Source organism: Lepidochelys kempii, chromosome 2, assembly GCF_965140265.1.
Source record: "Lepidochelys kempii isolate rLepKem1 chromosome 2, rLepKem1.hap2, whole genome shotgun sequence".
In the NCBI taxonomy this organism is placed as follows: domain Eukaryota; kingdom Metazoa; phylum Chordata; order Testudines; family Cheloniidae; genus Lepidochelys; species Lepidochelys kempii.
The window spans coordinates 261,307,752-261,328,661 of NC_133257.1; the positions used below are offsets into that span (position 1 = coordinate 261,307,752).

Here is a 20,910-nt window from a genome sequence, read left to right on the forward strand (position 1 = left end):
TAGCTCTAATGGTTTAGCTCTCTCCACTCACATTATCCTCTTGGCCAGCGCTTCTCAAGCTATCTGATGTAGGGGACCGGCAGTTTTTTTTTCCAATGTGCGATGGGGGACTGGCATTGGTCCGCGGACCGCCACTTTGAGTAGCACTGCTCTAGAGAGCCTCTGGGAGACTTCGGTCATGTCCCTTTCTCTCACCACAATAAGTGCAACCCCTGTTTTTCCTCCTTCTCATTATAAGTATGCAGTGTCCCTCTTCTCTTATTCCTGTTGCTCATTCCTAGCCCTTTCCGATGATCTCATTGACCTCCCTGAAATATGATACTTCACATTGGTCATGAGTGGTTCTAGGTCCTAGATCTGCGTGGGGGAAGGGGAGAATTTTACCACTGGGGGAACCGGTAAATTAAAATTGGAATAATAGATAGTGGAAAATAAAATAATTAATGCTATTAGCCAATTTGTTCATGGTAGCTCTCTCCATTGTACCGGTGATCCCCAATATTCTTGGGTGTAGGTGGGCAACCACCAAGTAACAGGTTCTAGAGAGCACAACCAACCAGTGAGGGCCAACGTGCTACCAATTTCACATCGTATCTAGAAGTACTTTGTCCAGTGGGTGGTGGTTCCATAGGCAATGTCACAACAAGGTGACCAGTCACACTGGTGACCGACACCATTGCACAAAGAAACACATTCTTTGCAAGAAAGAGAAATTACACAAGAAGGTAGTTGGGAAATTGATCGGGAGGCTAGCCTGATCTGTCATAGACAATCTGACCAGCAAACACCACTTTGATATGTTCTCTGACCCACCCTGAATTTTGCGAGATTACTCATTGCATTCTCACCAAAGTGTTATGGCAGGTAACCTGTTGAATCGTGATCATTCCTCAAACATCTTCCTTGTACTGCCCCATAGTCTGTGCTGGTTTTGGTGTCTGGAGTAGGGCTGTCGATTAATCACAGTTAACTCACACGATTAACTGGTGTGGATGCAGCCTGCTATTCGTTGGGGCAAGTAACCACATATACCCTACACACCAACATGAGCGGGATGCAGTGTAGACATATTTCAGTTTTACACCAGTGTAACAGAAATCAGAATCTGGCCCTGTGGCTTTAAATTATCCAGGAGGGCAAAGAAAATAGTTATTTGGCAGTGCTTTAAATTAGCAGAGACAGGAGGGCACAGACCTTACCTGAGAGAATCATGGACCTTTTAAATCCCAGTAAGTCACCTCTAAGATATGAAATATTTGTTTCAATGTAAAATCTCTCCAAACCTGGCTGTACTGTTCTGTTTTGGGTTTCAAATAGATCTTTCCTCCATACCCCTTGATTTTTTTTAGCCCAATAGAAGTAACTGAAGAGCCTTATGACATCTTTTTGTCATCCCTTTTTATTTGACGATGTGCCCGAAGTCATTTTCAGTGCATTCAGCCCAGTTGTCCTGGGAGCCTGTCTTCAAGCCACACACCGTATTATTTTGTGCCTCTTCCTAAGCGCTTTTAAGCAAGCCTAGAATGATTGACAGGAAGTAACTCAATCTGTCATAACACACCTGCAGCATGGCACTTCTTTGGAAACTGCATCCTCTCCCTGCACGTCTGTTTGTACTGCAGAGCTGATTACTCCCGCATATCATTATCCGTCTTCATTATACCAGAGAGAACTTTGCCAAGTTGAACATCATGTGAGAAGACCCATCAGATATGAGTCAGTTATTGTTAGTGGCTATCCCCACACACACCACACTTACAAGTGTCTATGCAAAGCAAAGGACCTAGCATGAGATTAAGGCCCTGATCCTACAACCACTTAGGCATGTGTTTAACTTTACTACTGTGAATTGGCTTATGAAATCAAAGGAGCTGCTCAAGGTAGTAAAATGTAAGTGTTTGAATAACTCGTGACAGTATCAGGGTCTCAAGAGTCTGTGTCTCCATTGTTTTCCAAGTGCTTAGCTGTTTACGCTTGTGTAAAGTGGGTGTAAAATTGATATAGTCAAAACATGGTAAAGATTATTATTTTATTTGCAGAATCATGTGCATTCCCAGCCTTGCAAAAGGGAGAATTTTTCATATATTTGAAAACTTTTTCCATTTTTTTCTTTTACTTGAAAAAATGTTGATTTAAATAATTATCATTTCGGGGGCAGATGATGATGATGATGATTACTCTTTCTTTTCATTTCCCTCCTATTTTGCCACTGAAATAGGAGAGGGGGCGAAGGGAAACGGGTGAGATGGAGGGAGAAAGAAAGGGAAACTTAGCAAAAAAAAAAATTTCACTGTCAGAAAAAAAACCAGACATATTAAAAAATAATTCGTTTGGTAACGTTTTCATTGCGGAGGGGAAGTAATTTTTGGTGGAAAAAATATTTCAATTGAGAAATTGCGACCCGCTGTAACGCAAGGGATGCACTCGCTTTGCACAGGTAGAAATGACTACAGAAGGCTCGAGGCAGTGCAGAATCAGACCCCAGATCTTTAGATGAATGCTGATTTGTATCTTCTCATTTTTATCCTATATCCGCATTACACCCACACCTGTGACCAGCTGCTCCCACACCACACAGTGTAATTGAGGAGATAGGTGGCTTTGGGTGCTTAAAGTGTGTTGTGGCCTCAGACCTTTGCAATTTGTTTGTAACAAGCCCGTCACGCTGCATTTGTCAGACGTCTTGGAAACTTTGGCAAGCAAAATGCCCATTGTTTTGTTAAATGCATTTGTATAGTGCCTCTATGACATGCTTGTAGACTGAGCTAAGGATTGCCATCCCGTGGGTGACCCACATGAAAATAACAGCCTATATCTACCACCAGCTCCTGGATTTGCTCTTCGATCAAATGAAAGACATGGATGCTTTTCCATGTGAAAGTCCTGGATTCAAATCCTGTTGACACCCATGAGGAGGAACTTGTCACACTTCCAGTTAACAACTTTCAGGACTTTGTACTTTTAAATATTATTCTTGATTATCTTATTACGTTGGAGCAGTGGTCACCAACAGGTCGGTCTCCGGCAGCGCAGTGGGGCTGCCCAGGCCCCACGCTGCTCCCGGAAGCGGCCATGGGGGGAGCAGGGGTCTCCCTCCATGCGCTGCTCCTGCCTGCAAGCACCGCCCCTATAGCTCCTATTGGCTGGGAACGGGGAGCTGTGGCCAATGGGAGCTGCGGGGGCAGTGCTTGCAGAGAGGGGCAGCGCGTGAAGCCATGTGCTGCCTGCCCCCTCCCAGGGGCTGCAGAGGCACATTGGCCCCTTCTGGGAGCAGCGTGGGGCTGGGGTAGGGAGGGAGCCTGCCTTAGCCTCGCTGTACCACTGACCGGGAGCTGCTGGAGGTAAGTGCTGCCCGGCAGGAGGCTGCACCCCTACCCTCAGCCCCCTCCCGGAGTCAGCACCCTGAACCACCTCCTGCACCCAAAGCCCCAGCCCTGACCCCTGTCCCAGAGCCAGCATCCCCACCGCCTCCTGCACCCAACAGTCTGCCCCAGCCCGGAGCCCCCTCCTGCACCCAAACTTCTCCCCAGAGCTTGCACCCCTCACCCCTTCTGCACCCAAACTCCTTCCCAGAGCTTGCATTCCTCACCCCCTCCTGCACTCCAATCCCCTGCCCCAGGCTCAGCCCAGAACCGCCTCCCGCACTGCAAACCCCTCGGCCCCAGCCCAGAGCCCGCACCCCCTCCCAAACCCTAAACGCCTACCCCAGCCCAGTGAAGGTGGGGGAGAGTGAGAGACGGAGGGGGGGGGGATGGAGTGAGTGGGGTGGGGCTTTGGGGAAGTGGGCGGGGTAGTGGGGTGGGGAGTGGGGTGGGGCTCAGGGAAGGGGCGGGGTAGATCCTGGGTTGTCCTTAAATTCCAAAAGTGATCTTGGGGAACCGCTGCATTAGAGTTTAAAGAGATTCAGTCAAAATTGTGGCACCATTGGCTAGTCGCCATTAAGTCCCTTCAAACCCAGGAGAAACGTGGATTGAAGTTTTACAGTGCGGTAATTTAATATGAAGCAATAGTGCGGTTAGCAGGTGGTGCTAGGGTGACCAGATGTCCCAATTTTATAGGGACAGTCCCGATATTCAGGACTTTTTCTTTTATAGGCACCTATTACTCCCCACCCCCATCCCGATTTTGCACACTTGCTCTCTGGACACCCTAGGCCAGTGGTTCTCAAACTGGGGGTCGGGACAGTTATTATATGGGGGGGGGGTCATGAGCTGTCAGCCTCACCCCCAGACCCTTCTTTGCCTCCAGCATTTATAATGGTGTTAAATATACAAAAAAGTGTTTTTTAATTTATGCCGGGGGTCACACTCAGAGGCTTGCTATGTGAAAGGGGTCACCAGTCCAAAAGGTTGAGAACTACTCCTGTAGGCAATGCCCAATTAAAGAAAACAAGTTTGGGCGGGGAGAGGAAGAGTTATGCATATTTATTAAGAGAGCAGAGATCTCTTCCATGAGCAAGCAGCACATTGTAGGAAGGAAAGAGGAAGCAAACAAACAGCTGCAAATTCAAGCAAAGCAAGAATGGAGCAGGAAAGTAACTGTGTGTCTGGTTAAGGTCAGTACAATGCAGCATGACTGTGATGGTGACGAGTGGAGACCAAACTGATGTTAAACAACCATGAGAAACTGAAGAAGTCTGTATGTCCTGCAGTGGTTTGATACCATATAGTTAGGCTTGGCAGAATGTGATTTTTATTTTTGTATAATTTTGACAGATAATATTGATGTTTCATTTTTTAAGCCTACTTTTAGGCGTTTATCTGTTTTAAACGTTCACAGTGGTGGAAGTTCTCAGCCGGGGTCGGACAATAATTATTTAATGACCGTAGACATCGGGATTCAAAAAGTTCAAGCTTTAAAGCTGTCGAAACACAAGTTTATCACTTGTCAAAATATACAAAGTAAATATCCTGAAACCGAACTCTAATAAGTTTTCAAGCATGTTTTTGTTACTTTGCCTTGCTGTAAGGATTCTCTGCTCCTTGAGGTCTTCAAACTACAATTTGAGGACTTCAATAGCACAGATATAGGTGTGAGGTCTTTTTTAGGAGTGGTGGGTGAAATTCTGTGGCCTGCATTGTGCAGGAGGTCAGACTAGATGATCATAATGGTCCCTTCTGACCTAAATATCTATGAATCTATGAATCTATAAATGTAATTTTGACATTTGGATGATTATTCGTGGAAATATTTTTTGTTAATTTGGGGTGTATAGTGAAAACAACATTTACGGACATTTACCAGTAAAAAAAACTGCCTTCCACGCCGACATACAGTTTTTTTTTCTTGCATCAGTTACATGAAAGGAATGTTACAGTAAGAGTGAGACACAGGCTGATAGACCCAGTGTGACTGGTAAGATGTACCGCTTCTGAAAATAACTTCACCACATCTAACCATAAGCATGTTTCCAAGACCTAAACACCTATACACTCAGTTAAGCAGAACTTGTAAAACTATCTGCGAGTGCTATCTGGTGACTCCTAGTAATATTACAACTCCCTGGTGATAAAATTCCAGCTATAAAGATTGCAAGGGACTCAATATAATCCAAAGAATCTGCAAGAGTCAATGATGTGGGTGCAACTGGATGGAGAGATACATTTCCACTAAGGGGAATGCAATGATAGGGAAGCAACAGAGACAACCAGTTAAGACAGGACCTCCACTGTTATTCAGAGGCCACTACAGAAAGGACCAGGAGGAGTAAGAAGAGAGAAACTTACCAGAGCCATGGCTGACTTAAACTGTCTTCATGGGGTAAAATCTTGGCTCCATTGAAGTTATTGGGAGTTTTGCCTTTAACTTCAGTGGAGCCAGGATTTCACCTGTGGTGTGGTGAGGACTTTCTTAGACCTTCTAGTAGGGCTGAACCAGTATTTGCAATAGCTGAGAGACCGAAAAAAAATTAGGAATGAGGAAAGCTGTAAAAGAGTCTGACATACATATATAATGAATTGTTTTTAACTCTCAACTATTGTCTTACCCACTTTCCCTGTCTTCATCTGCTCAGCATCCAACTCCCACTTAGCTCAAACAGAACCCTCCCTGTCATCATCCCACTTTCACTGGCATCTTGCTAGCTGGCTTTCCTTCTACCATCTTTCCATTACGCCTTCAGCAAATCACTTAGCTCCTGCCTCATGCTCTTTAATAGCCAGCACAGTCTGCATAAGCCAGTCAGCACAGCCACTTCAATGCACATCTTTCACATTCACTCCCAAGAAATTCAGTTACAACTTTTGCACTCGAGTTTCTGTCCCAGGAAGCCTTTGCTCTCAATAATAAAGTGACACTATTCGCCAATGCTTAATTCATCAACCTCCTATTCCAATCAAATTCCCTAGGAACAGGATTTACTCTTTTTCCTTCATTCTGCCACTGCCTCATTCCAGACTGGCTTCTCAGAGATCAAGATAAATTAGAGGTGAAACACAACTGAGAAATGCCTCTTTCTATTAGCATTCTGTATTCTATTCTATTCTCTAGGCTAGTGCATTAAGTGACCTGATTACATCTTCACCTGTGGTCCTTTGTCTCTCACATCTCCTGCCCCAGGAGAGAACTGTATGTGCAGTGTTTTGTTTTAGTGTAGGGTTTTATTTTTTTTTTTAAATTTGCACACTGCTCTGAGTTTGTTGGAGAAGGCAAGTTGAAGTGTCCCTTGCACATGGAGCGGAAAATAGCGGGGTTTGTGATTGTACTTAAGGCTGGAGGAGTTCATTCCGGAGTCTGGGACCACCCTCCAAGAAAGCTCTGTCTCCTTCTGGTAGAAAGCTCCATTGTGCCAGAGGAGCAGATCCCCATCCCCCTACAATGGAAAAGTACCAGCAGTGTCCAAGATCGTGTTTTGTATCAAGTGACAGGACCACCTGACCTGGTCATGTCAGAGCTACATCCCAGGATGCCTCTCAGGAAGGAGAGAGATAAGTATGTTCAGTCTTATTGTTTCTTCTTAATGGCCCATCACAGCTGTGATGGCGGGTTGTCTGGTGGGTGTCTCCCAAATACACACACAGGTGTAGTTGTTACATAGTCAATATTCCTAACTTTAGATACAGAAATGATACAAGCATACAAATTGGATAATCACATTCAGTAGATCATAACCTTTCCCATGATATCTTACATGAGCCATCTTGCATAAAGTATATGTTAGTTATGCCATATTCATATCATAACCATATTTCTATGAAGAATATGGGGTGTAACGCCACAGCGTGTATAATTGAGGCCCTGTCATCATCCACCAGGATGGGAGGGAGTCTCCTTGCCAATGGGAGGTGGCAGAAAGTGATGCTCACTGGTACTGCTATGTGAGAAAGAAGTGATAGGGAGGAAGACCAGTATGTCGATGATCAAGACCCAGGATACAATGATAAAGCTTCACCAGATCCATGAGTCCACCTCCTGTGGGTGGATTGCTGCTGTCCTTTAGCAGGCTTTGGAATCTGGTGGCATCTGAGGCTTTGTGGTTGGATCAGGGGTTGTGGGTCTGCCTTGTTGCTTAGGTGCTGGAGGTGACCGTCTGTTCAAGAGAATGGCTGGGTTGTGGTATCTTCGATACTGACATCTAATCCAAAGATCCAGTCTCAGGTGTGACCAGCTGTGTGGGCTGAACCAGAGATGGCCTGTCAAAGTCCTAGGGAGGCGAGTGTGGAGCTGGGTTTTTGCATCTGTGCCCTTGTCAACATGAATGTTGAAATCTCCGAGACAACCAGTCTGGGGTATTTCACCACCGTCACTGACAAAGTCTCTGTGAGCTCCTTTATGACCCCATTAGCCTGTGTAGGTCTGTAAATGAGCATAAAATCAGTGAGCTTTGCCTCTGGTTTCTATGGCCAGACGAATGGACTCGAATGAAGTTGCCTCATCTGAGTCACCTCTTTTGGATTGGCAGTTTGCAGAGAAGACGAATGCTGAGCTGCCTGCCTTCTTGCCCTGTCTGGGTCTGGAATGGGCCGATGAGCCTGCAGGGCCGGGGCGTCAGGATGCTTCATAGTCATGTATTGTTTGCTGGACTCAGATCTCTCATTGCTCAGCCTCCGGTTTAGTTCGCGTTGCCTGCTGGGGCCACGCCTAGACAATGATCCTGTTGCAGTGGAGAGGTAGTAGATGTAGAGTATCTAGTTTCTTAAGCCATCTTTGCCGTTCCCTTGGGCAGTTCCTCCCAAGTTGGATTATGATTGTTGAAGTATTTGTCTGTGTCCAAGTGGAGGAAAAGGTGTCCAGTTGGCCATATGAGATGGGTGGTGGAGCTGGAGCAGCCTGTCCCTGGAGTACCAGGACCTGTGCTGGATGCACATTGCCATAGCAACAATGGAAACAATCCTAATAATAACAATAATACTCAGTGGGGTCAAGTCCAGGAAAGGGGAGTGTATCAATGGCATCGGCCATCCAGTCCCATTTCCTTTGTCCTGTGAAACCTCACTAACCAGCAGCAGCGATGAAAGACCATTTCAGTAGCAGCATTCCTCTTGGTAGCCGGGAAAATACAGCTGAGGAATTCTTCACACCACTTTGCCCATTGCTCTTTGCCCCTCTCTGATGAAGCTGCCATCAAGGGTGCCGGCTGTGAAGTACCCACCCATCTGCTTGGTAGTAACTGCCCACTGACCAGCATGGGCGAGGCCCAGTGCTCCCTGCAGGGAGGTGTGCATTGTAGCTCTGCTGGATCTCTGCAGTAGATGACCTGGGGACCTTAATTCTTCAGGCCTTTCCACCGCCCTTTCACCAGCGCTGTATTCTGAAGAACCATGGTACCATAGAAGGGACACACGTCCTAATTCAGGGATGGGCAATTTTAAGGCACTAGGGGGCCACAAACCCAACTAAAACCCTTTGGCTCAGGAGGGGGCACCAGGGGATGGATCCTAGTCCCTGGGGGTGTGACGTAAGGATGGTCGGGGGTGACCCACCCTGCACTCACCCCACAGCGGCAGCTCCCCACGCCCTCCTGTTGGCTCGTGCCACAGTGTCATGTACATGACAGGCAAGGCACTCCCCTGGCATTGCCCCGTCCTGCCCCCTTCCTGCCCCTGGCGACGCCAATCACCTGTCCTGAGCTGGGTTGTGGCGAGCCTTGGGCCACCGGTTGCCTATCCCTGATCTATATAATGAGGAACTGGAACCTCCTGGGGAGGGTTCTCTGTGAGCCAGAAGAGCTGATCACTCATCACTCTGCTGTGTGCCAATGCTTTTAAGGTGTAACTGATGAGTTAAAATGTAGGAATTGGAGAATGAAAAGAAGATGGAAAATGCTGGTTAGTTAATCTATCCCATTGCATGTAATGTTGGATGATTTTTTCGTACAAAAGGGTTTCTGATAGAACTGAGCGAATAGTGAAAAATTATTTTGCAGCTATTTTTGCAAATGTTGAGTCTTGTTTTAATCTGGGCACATTTGCATGGCATTACGTTTGCTTTTTGGGAATATTTGTTGCTCATATGAATATTCACAGAACGCAAAATTAGCATATCAGAGCAAAGAGTCATTTAAATCAAGAAAAGAAATGTCCAAATGAAATTTAGTCTGTAATTATCATAGAATCATAGGACTGGAAGGGACCTCGAGAGGCTATCTAGTCTGGTCCCCTGCACTCAAGGCAGGACTAAGTATTATCTAGACCATCCCTGACAGGTGTTTGTCCAACCTGCTCTTAAAAATCCCCAGTGATGGAGATTCCACAGTGTCCCTAGGCAATTTATTCCAGTGCTTAACCACGGATATCAATTGATTGATATCAAGATCAAGCTCTTTCTTGATTTCTCCCAAGCTGCTCCACTCGCCTGGGAGAAGCTTCCCGTAAACATCTACAAAACTAACTCATTGTCCTCCTCCTCTTTAAAACTCTCCTTTGCAGTGAGGCCTACAACACCTTGACAAGGCTTAGGTTGCTGGTGTGCTGAGACCACAGCCTACCAAACTGACAAATACTGTCTCATTGATTCCTTGTACTCTCCCATCGGTCCATATCTGTCTGTTGTCTCATACTTAGATTATAAACTCTTTGGGACAGGGACTGTCTTTTTTTTGTTGTATGTGTCTACAGCTCCTAGCACAGTGGGGTCCTGGTCTATGCCTGGGGGTCTTATGCGCTATAATAATACAAATAATTAATAATAATAGTCTTCAGCACCAAATGACATTGGTCCTTCCAGTATCCATTCGACTAACTGATGCTGCTTCTGTCTCATAAGGACCTATTTTCCTGGGGCAGCCTGTCACTGATACTTCTACATCTCTGAACTCCCTCCGAAAATTGTCTTTTTGCTGTCCCCCTACTCAACAGGTTCAGTGGGCTTCAGCTACTGTGCCTGGCTCAGTCCCAGCTCCTCACTTGTATTTATTCACAAAGCATCTACTTCTCTTCCACCCCCAATATAAGCTTTGGAGCAAAGCCTATTGGAAAGATCACCAACCAGCTCCCAAAGCTCTCAGCTCACCAGATGGATTGGCCTTAAAAGTGAAGCTAAGTAGCTTGTGCTCGGCGTGTTGAAAAAGAGGAAGAACAGGGAGAGGGGATGTGCTCAAAGCAGTGAGCCAGGAAGATCTTTGCAGCAGCATTTTGAATAAATGGAAGCAGTCCAAGGTGGGATTTGTTCATCTTTTTGACAAAATTGCCAAACTTTGCTATGAAATAATCAATAGTAACAACTGGGTTAATATCTGCCTAGTCTGGACTTGACCACGCCGGCACACAATAATTAACTATTCTCCAGTCCTACATGGCCACCATTAACCAATTTATCTATCTAGGTACTTATGTGGCCCTTAGCATAATAGTAGCCGAGTGCCTCTCCAGTTATTAATAAAAATGACAAGGAACAAACATATATCTTTCTTCCTCTTTCTTTTCCACCTAGCTCAACATGACTGACATCAGCACAAGGTATTATTTGTAGGTCATAAAAGGAGAGGGTTTTCAATGGAAAAGTCTGCCCCCCCCCACCCGGCAGAAATTTTAGTACCAAATAATTTCAGCAAAAACCCAAATATTGCCGTTTTCAGACAATGTTTCTGATTTGGGGCTTTTGGTTTTTCCAGGAAAAATCAAAGTTTTTCTGCCGAAAGCGAGCACTTTTTGCACAGATGTTTAAGTTGTAAATCCAGTTTTCTACTGAAAACCGCTTTTGAAGGAAAATTTTGACCAGTCCAAATTATTTGTTGGGATTTCCCCCCTTCCACCCGCACTACCCAGCACAGTCAGCTTCCAAATTATCCTACAGCCTAGGAAAGCTGGGTGTGCCTGAGCTGGGTTTCACACTGTGAACAGCATTGCAAGCTGATCAGAAGCCACGCTGTCAGTGCTATGCGAACTATCTGTAACCGGTTGGTTACGTTTTCCTAAGCGTAGGGGTCATAAAACCATTTACATTATCGAATAGTTAGGGGTTTATGAACGCTCAAGGATTATTTGTTTAAAACCCTAGCACTGCTGTACCCTAGACGCATGTTACAGACAAGAAGCACAATCTCTGTCAATGCCTTTTGTGTCATGTCCAGGGGCTGTCATGACACACTGGAGACATTGTTTCATGGAACGCTGTCAAGATTAATAATCATGGGGCAAAAGCCCCAGCTGGTATAAATCAGCAGAGTACCATTGACCGTGATGGACTTCACTGATTTATTCCAGTTGACGATCTGGCCCCATGTTTTCATCAGCTATTCCTTACCTTCGTTAACCGTAGCTAAGGATGCGATTTTGTCACAGAGGTCACAGATTCCGTTCCTTTAATGGACCTCTGTGACTTCTTTGGCTTCAGCCTGCCTAGAGAGCAGGAGCAGGGCTGGAGCAGTCCTCAGTGGGGCTCTGACTCCCATACTGAGTATTTTTAGTAAAAGTCAGGGACAGGTCATCAGCTTCCATGAATTTGTGTTTTTTGCCTGTGACCGGTCTGTGACTTTTACTAAAGATACCTGTGACAAGATCTTAACCTTTAACCATGGCCCCTTTGCTTGGATGCTGAACGTAGACTGGTCACAGAGTAGTAGCCGTGTTAGTCTGTATCCGCAAAAAGAACAGGAGTACTTGTGGCACCTTAGAGACTAGCAAATTTATCAGAGCATAAGCTTTCGTGGGCTGCAGCCCATTTCATCAGATGCACAGACTGGAACATATAGTAAGATATATATATATATACACACACACACACATACAGATAAGTTGGAAGTTACCATACAAACTGCAAGAGGCTAATTAGTTAGGGTGAGCTATTATCAGCAGGAGAAAAAACTTTTGTATTGATAATCAAGATGGCCCATTTAGACAGTTGACAAGAAGGTGTGAGGATACTTAACTTAAGCAAGTAGATTCAATATGTGTAATGACCCCGCCACTCCCAGTCTCTATTCAAACCCAAGTTAATGTTATCTAGTTTGCATATTAATTCAAGCTCAGCAGTTGCTCTTTGGAGTCTATTTTTGAAGCTTTTCTGTTGCAAAATTGCCACCCTTAAATCATTTACTGAGTGGTCAGAGAGGTTGAAGTGTTCTCCTATCAGTTTTTGAATGGAAAATTGGACAAATGACCAGGGATGAGTATAAAAATATTGCTCGGGCATGCAGGAGTGAAATCAGGAAGGTCAAATCACACCTGCAGTTGCAGCTAGCAAGAGATGTTAAGAGTAACAAGAAGGGTTTCTTCAGGTATGATAGCAACAAGAAGAAAGTCAAGGAAAGTGTGGGCCCCTTACTGAATGAGGAAGGCAACCTAGTGACAGAGGATGTACTCAATGTACTCAATGCTTTTTTTGCCTCTGTCTTCACGAAAAAGGTCAGCTCCCAGACTACTGCACTGGGCAGCACAGCATGGGGAGGAGGTGACCAGCCCTCTGTGAAGAAAGAAGTAGTTCGGGACTATTTAGAAAAGCTGGACGTACACAAGTCCTTGGGGCCGGATGCGTTGCATCCGGGAGTGCTAAAGGAGTTGGCGAATGTGATTGCAGAGCCATTGGCCATTATCTTTGAAAACTCATGGCGATCGGGGGAAGTCCCGGACGACTGGAAAAAGGCTAATGTAGTGCCCATCTTTAAAAAAGGGAAGGAGGAGGATCCTGGGAACTACAGGCCAGTCAGCCTCACCTCAGTCCCTGGAAAAATCATGGAGCAGGTCCTCAAGGAATCAATTCTGAAGCACTTAGAGGAGAGGAAAGTGATCAGGAACAGTCAGCATGGATTCACCAAGGGCAAGTCATGCCTGATTAATCTAATTGCCTTCTATGACGAGATAACTGGCTCTGTGGATGAGGGGAAAGTGGTGGACGTGTTGTTCCTTGACTTTAGCAAAGCTTTTGACAGTCTCCCATAGTATTCTTGCCAGCAAGTTAAAGTAGTATGGGCTGGATGAATGGACTATAAGGTGGATAAAAAGCTGGCTAGATTGTTGGGTTCAATGGGTAATGATCAATGGCTCCATGTCTAGTTGGCAGCCGGTATCAAGTGGAATGCCACAAGGGTCGGTTCTGAGGCCGGTTTTGTTCAATATCTTCATAAATGATCTGGAGGATAGTGTGGATTGCACCCTCAGCAAGTTTGCAGATGACACTAAACTAGGAGGAGAGGTAGATACGCTGGAGGGGAGGGATAGGATACAGAGGGACCTAGACAAATTGGAGGATTGGGCCAAAAGAAATCTGATGAGGTTCAACAAGGACAAGTGCAGAGTCCTGCACTTAGGACGGAAGAATCCCATGCACCGCTACAGACTAGGGACCGTATGGCTAGGCAGCAGTTCTGCAGTAAAGGACCTAGGGGTTACAGTGGACGAGAAGCTGGATATGAGTCAACAGTGTACCTTTGTTGCCAAGAAGGCCAATGGCATTTTGGGATGTATAAGTAGGGGCATTGCCAGCAGATCGAGGGACGTGATCGTTCCCCTCTATTCGACACTGGTGAGGCCTCATCTTGAGTACTGTGTCCAGTTTTGGGCCCCAGACTACAAGAAGGATGTGAAAAGTGTCCAGCGGAGGGCAACAAAAATGATTAGGGGACCGGAACACATGACTTATGAGGAGAGGCTGAGGGAACTGGGGATGTTTAGTCTACGGAAGAGAAGAATGAGGGGGGATTTGATAGCTGCTTTCAACTACCTGAAAAGGGGTTCCAAAGAGGATGGCTCTAGACTGTTCTCAGTGGTAGCAGATGACAGAACAAGGAGTAATGGTCTCAAGTTGCAGTGGGGGAGATTTAGGTTGCATATTAGGAAAAACTTTTTCACTAGGAGGGTGGTGAAACACTGGAATGTGTTACCTAGGAAGGTGGTGGAATCTTTTTTAAGGCCAGACTTGACAAAGCCCTGGCTGGGATGATTTAATTGGGGATCGGTCCTGCTTTGAGCAGGGAGTTGGACTAGATGACCTCCTGAGGTCTCTTCCAACCCTGATATTCTGTGATTCTATGATTCAACTGTCTTAAATGGGCCATCTTGATTATCATTACAAAAGTTTTTTTCTCCTGCTGATAATAGCTCACCTTAACTAATTAGCCTCTTGCAGTTTGTATGGTAACCTCCAACTTATCTGTATGTGTATATATATATCTTACTATATGTTCCATTCTGTGCATCTGATGAAGTGGGCTGTAGCCCACGAAAGCTTATACTCTAATAAATGTATTAGTCTCTAAGGTGCCACAAGTCCTTCTGGTCTTTTTGTAGACTGATTCCCATGCATTAGTTCAGAGCTAGTTGTGTCTTGAACCCCCTCTGCACACTACAGAACCAAAACAGAGGCAAACATTTTTGGAAAGTCCTGAAATGTTCCGTAGTTTTAGTTGTTCTTCCATCCTCTCCTGCATGGGAGGAGCACTTGGTAAACATCTGCAAAATCACCTCTTTGTTGTTGCCAGGCCTTTTAATTAAATATTGATTATTCCCATTCTTTAGGGTTTGCAGGTAACACTCTGAAATTTGGTAGGTTCTTGCCTCAAGACCAGGCCCCGTATTTTCAGGATGACTAAATACCTGGAAGCCCTCAGGGGCATAGAAGTGACACCACCATTCAGGCTCTGAGAAAGCCTTTCATAATTGGAAAATTGTCATTATCCCTATGATCAGTCCTATGAGTAAAAAGATCCAAACAAATAAGGTGGAGTAATATCATCCTGTAATAATGTCCTGCACCATTACATGTGTATACTCATTCTATCCTTGGGGAGGACTCAAAGGGACAGATCCTAGTGTGAATCCAGCATGCCGATAGAGAACTCCAAAGGCTTAACCCATGGCTGAGCATTTTGCAGGCCTTGGTGTGCATATGCATGGGGTGTCCTCATCCTAAACCCTAGTATATTCATTAAGTTACCCTCATGAACATATACATTAATCAGTTCCCATAACTACCTGCAATTAGGCATCTGCTGATGTTTTTCTCCACAAATATCCTAAAATTGGTACAAACTGTCTTCTTGTGACCACCTGTCAGCAGTTTCCCCTTAATTTCAGCACTTACAATTATTGCAAAACAAAGTCATATGCCTTCTTGCGACTTAAGGTCACTGTTAGTTTACGTACTTTGGTGAACTCTATGAAGCTACTTACTTCTGCTCAGGCTGTTAGCCCTCCTACTTACGCTGTCTGCTTAAGCTACTACTTATAGGTCTAGGCCTATAGGTCTCTTGCATTTCTGCCTAATATTCCTATTCTATGACCTTTTTATCATCTTAATGTAAGCTTGCAGAATACATTGTCCTCCTTCAAATCCCTTCTTAAAACTCATTTGCCTACCAAAAAACTTGACAACAATTAGGCTGCTGGTGTGTTGAGACCACACACTGACTAGGGTGACCAGACAGCAAATGTGAAAAATCAGGACAGGGAGTGGTGGGTAATAGGAGCCTATATAAGAAAAAGACCCAAAAATCGGGACTGTCCCTATAAAATCAGGACATATGGTCACCCTAATGCTGACCAATATTGTCTCATGGTTTCCTTGAGCTCCGCCATCGGTCTGTATCCATCTGTTGTCTCTTGTCGTATACTTAGATTGCAACCTCTTTGGGGGCAGGTTTCAGAGTAACAGCTGTGTTAGTCTGTATTTGCAAAAAGAAAAGGAGTACTTGTGGCACCTTAGAGACTAACCAATATATTTGAGCATGAGCTTTCGTGAGCTACAGCTCACGAAAGCTCATGCTCAGATAAATTGGTTAGTCTCTAAGGTGCCACAAGTCCTCCTTTTCTTTGGGGGCAGTGACCCGCTTTTTGTTCTGTGTTTTGTGCAGCACCTAAGACAGTGGGGTCCTCATCCGTGACGGGGGGTCGTAGGTGCTTCTGCACTGCAAAAATAAGCACTGCCAATAATCTTATGGTACTTATGTCTGTGCTGTATTTGCATTTTGTGACTCTGGCCAAGATAGGAAGCTGAACTATTGCAAGAGATGTTGTGGTTCAGTGAGGCCAGACATACCGGAAACCTCAACCTCTCCTTATGAGAGATGAAGTTCCGTTAGTTTGCCACTATTGGTAATACTTGAATTACCCTGGCACCAGGGGTGACACTAACCCATACCAGAGCCCCATTGGGTGAGGCACTGTATAAACAGATTAATCCCTGCCCTGAATAGTTTACAATGTAACTAAACAGAGGGTGGGTGTACAGAGGGTGGGGAACTGAGGCACAGACAGATGAATTGGCCACATAGAAAGTCCGCCCAGACCTCCTAAATTCCAGTCCAGTGCTTTAACCACCAGACCATTCTTCCTCTCCTGGGGTGAAGTTAAGGATAAACATTGAGATTTTGGGGTTCTTTATCCAAACTGAACCTCAATTTTGAATCTTTAGAAGACCCAAAAATCCATTGCTATAAGGTCACCCTCCTAGCAAATATTGGTTTGAATTGGTGTCTACTTCAGGGACTGACTTTGTCCATCGCCTTTAGTCTGCAGGACTACAGACGTGAGATAGGACCTGGGCAGTGGCAGATTAGCCACTGAGCTAATGGGGCCCATGCCCAGAGGCCCTGGCCAATTGGGGCACCCCTGAAAAATGCGTGCCCCTGTACCCCGATCTGCTCTTTCCGCCCAGCGCTCCTGCTGGGGAGCAGGGGAAACCCTTGTGCCCCGACCCCACTTCCCAACAGGCACACAGGGGGAGGGGGGGGACCTCCACTTGCTCTGGCCCACAGCCCCACAAAAGCTTAATCCACCTCCAGACCTAGGTCCCTAAAATTGTGTATTTCTTTTGCAACCCAAGTTGCCATTACAGAAAAAGGGAGCTTAGATTCTCGAGGGATTACGTTCTTGGCTTTGTGAATTCCAAAAACATGTGAACTACAAAAGGATGTAGAGAAAATGTCTAAGAATCCTGTAAACGAAGAGAGAGAAATTTTGGCCTTCAACATCTATACCAAGACCTCAGAGTCCGATGTCTGACTCAGAGGCTCACCTCCAAGCAGCAGCAGCTTCTTGCAGACCACTTTGTTCTTTTCGCTTCTCATCACAACAACATCAATGCACTTGCACTTCCAGCACCAGAACAAAGTGATAAAAATAAACTTTTCTTTTACATGTTCACCTCCAGCCTACATCTGAGAGCTTCTCCGGAAGTAAAAGCCCTGCATTCAGGCCTCCTGTGTGCATACTAGTAGGCAAAGCTTGATAAAAGCTTAGCTCAGAAGTGTGAACGTGAACTGAGTGTGGTGAGCCACAGGTCACTGTGCGGAGGGAAAACCGGAGTTGAATAAGTATGCCACATTCCCCAGTTGCCTCATTAGTTCTTTATTTATTTACTAAATTTACAGTGTATTTGTATTACAGTATCCACTTAAGGCCCCGTCTTAGCTTGCAGCTCCATTGTGCTAGAGAGTGCCACTCTGCCTCAGTTTCCCTCTGTTAAAATGGAAAAAAAGATTTCTCAGTATAGTGCTCTAAGATCCTTTCAATGGGAAGCATTGTCTGAGAGCCAGATGTTATTGTTCGATGGTAATGAAGAATAACAAACGAACGAGAAATTAGAAACTCGAAGGTGTGGAGAAATGACCCAAGCAAGCCACCGAACGAAATAAGCAATTAAGACATGAAAAGGATTTAGCATCTAAAAGCTAATTTGATTAGATTGGTAAATATAGGTAAACACAGACAAATACACTTAGCTACTATTCTTTGCTTCTTATCAATGCAAAGTGAATGAGTTGGGGTTTGCTAGCCTAATTAACAATTCATTGATACCCACACATAAGTGGATTGTCTTGATTACAACTGCAATGCTTCTTGTTAAGTTGTTGTGGGTCATACACAGGTTAGTTGGTTTGCCAGTGCTAGGAGGGCCAAGAATTCTTACTCCTCCAGAACACGTGTTAAAGTATGCGGCGTAGGCGTTGACTCCGTGCGTGCTCCAGGGCTGCCAAGCTCCCCTCCCCACCACCCCACCACCACCTCCTCCTCCTCCTCCACCCGTGAGCACGCCACATCCCCGCTCCTCTGCCTACCTCCCAACGCTTCCCCCCCAGCTGCCGCCAAACAGCTGTTGGCAAGCTCCGGGCTCGGGGGAGAAGCGGGAACGTGGCACGCTCAGGGGAGGAGGCGGGACCGGGGCAGGGATTTGGGGAAGGAGTTGGAATATTGGCAGGGAGGGGGCGGAGTTGGGGCGGGGACTTTGGGGAAGGGGTGGGAAGAGACGAGGCAGGGGAGGGGCCTCGTGGAAGGGGTGGAGTGGGGGCAGGGCTGGGGGCAGAGGGGGTGGTCGAGCACCCACGGGAAAGAGGGGAAGTCGGCGCCACATGACATGCGGGACAGCCTGTGGACATCTGTTGTTTTCCTACAGCCAAATCGGAGGTCCTTAGTCCTCACTCAAACAACACTCCCATTGACTTCAATGGCTTTTGCTTGAGTAGAACAGAGAGGCTGGGTGTGGGGGTGAGGCCCTGAAAGAGACACGGGGAAGCTGGGTGCAATGCCACAAACCTCTTGTGTAACTGTCACCTTGGGCAAGTGATTTCATAGTTCTCCTCCTTTAGCGCCTCACCTGTAATATGGGGACAATAATGCTTCTCTTGTCTGTTTAGATAGAGAAACGCTCCCGGGGCAGGGACTGTCACAAACTATGTGTCTGTACAGTGCCTTGCACAATGGGGCCCGGTCTACAGGCGCTATTATAATACCAGTACTAAATAATAACTAAGGAGGTCGGGATTTGGCCCTGAGTGTTGTAAAATTCATGATCTGGAATTTAAATCTGCAAGTGATGCCTGGTTTTTTGAACATAGAATCAATGTGCCCATTGTTTAATCATCCTGCTCTTTTCCTTCTAGGTAATGTGACCAGGAACTGCACAAGCCAAGGCTGGGCAGACATGTATCCTGCCCCCTATGCAGCAGCTTGTGGGTACGATACCAACAGCACTCCAGGAGTAGAGGTCTGTAAAGCCCTGATGAGTAGAATTCAATATGGCTCTTTCCTCAATCCCCTGACCGCTTCACCTCTTTTTTCCCTTTCACCCCCTGATCCTCAAGGTCTAACAAGAAAGTCATAGAATCATAGAATATCAGGGTTGGAAGGGACCTCAGGAGGTCATCTAGTCCAACCCCCTGCTCAAAGCAGGACCAATCCCCAATTAAATCATTAAGTCATTGTCTTTCTGACCGAGTTCACCTGGAAATAGAGCTCAAGCATTCCTGCTAGTCAGCATTGACACCAAAGAGCCAGGTGTTAAGCACCTGCAAAAACCCATTGACTTCAATGGGAATTGCAGGTACTCAGCACCTCTGGAAATAGGGCATCTGCTTATGTATAGATATAGCTGCCTCACTTTAGATATCCAAGTTTGAACATTTTCAGCCATAATGCCTTTTCCCCCTAAAGAATTTCCAAAGTTCTTGGCAAACTACGGTCACCCTCTAGACAGAGTCCACTTGCCAGCTTTACCTTCGTTAAGTAGATACGGTGACCTCAGTATTTGCAGTGTTACCTAAATGTCCTATAGTTACAGGGTCTGCTGAAGGGGTACATTGGCACAGGTCTATTCGCATCAGTGGAGTGACGCTGAGAATCTAGAAAGCTGTAGGGAATACCTGGGGCATGGCAAATACTCAAGTAACGTTATTCAGTTTTCTAAGAAAACTGTCAAGTGTTTAGGAGTGTTTCTGTGTGCGTAATTAATGGTGCAGATATCATTAATATCACGGAATCATAGAATATCAGGGTTGGAAGGGACCTCAGGAGGTCATCTAGTCCAATCCCCTGCTCAAAGCAGGACCAATCCCCAGTTTTTGCCCCAGATCCCTAAATGGCCCCCTCAAGGACTGAACTCACAACCCTGGGTTGAGCAGGCCAATGCTCAAACCACTGAGCTATCAATGTGCGTGTCCATGTATATATATATATATAACATAGGAATGATATCGGTAACAGAACAAGATGGAGCATTGCACGTTATATGTTGGGACATACGGTCTCTACATGCCCCACCTCTGTATTAAAAATGGGGGTGGTCACGTAATGTATAGCAGACGTCCATGCGCAGCATTTAGCCAGAGGGTTGAACTTGGTCCCTCACTGGAACTTGGCCACGGATGTCAGGACCACATGGCTCTGTCTGTCTGTTCCCTGGGTCGTTACCCATTTCTGCCTCGGTGCTCCAGGCTCTTCAGGGCGGGGGGTTTATTGTAAAGCAGCGTGAGTGATTAGAGTGACATATCAACAGTAATAAATAACTGGCCAGAGGCTTATGCCACAAATAGCTGCCGATGTTAATGGGAAAAGAAGCCAAGAAGTCAATGGGCCATGGAGATTGAACTAACCTCTCACCCCTAAGAGGGTTCCCAATCATAGCCAGCTGACACAAGGAGACCTGGATTGAGATTTTCAAAGCTGACTAGGAAATTTAGCCGCCTAACTCCCATTGAAATTCATGGGAGCTGTGTGCCTAAATCCCCTAGTCAACTTTGAAAATCTTAGCTTTGGAGTCGGC

General features: G+C 45.7%; 1 protein-coding gene across 3 annotated transcripts in view; it reads left to right on the forward strand.

The window, feature by feature from the left end:
• The window catches only part of LOC140907855 (vasoactive intestinal polypeptide receptor-like), a 177,035-nt gene that overhangs the window by 106,575 nt on the left and 49,550 nt on the right, over window positions 1-20,910 (forward strand). For all 3 annotated transcript variants that reach the window (XM_073334767.1, XM_073334769.1, XM_073334768.1), the window contains one exon: window positions 19,253-19,356. In XM_073334767.1, coding sequence (XP_073190868.1) covers window positions 19,253-19,356 — 104 coding nt within the window. The remainder of the gene's footprint in view (window positions 1-19,252; window positions 19,357-20,910) is intronic.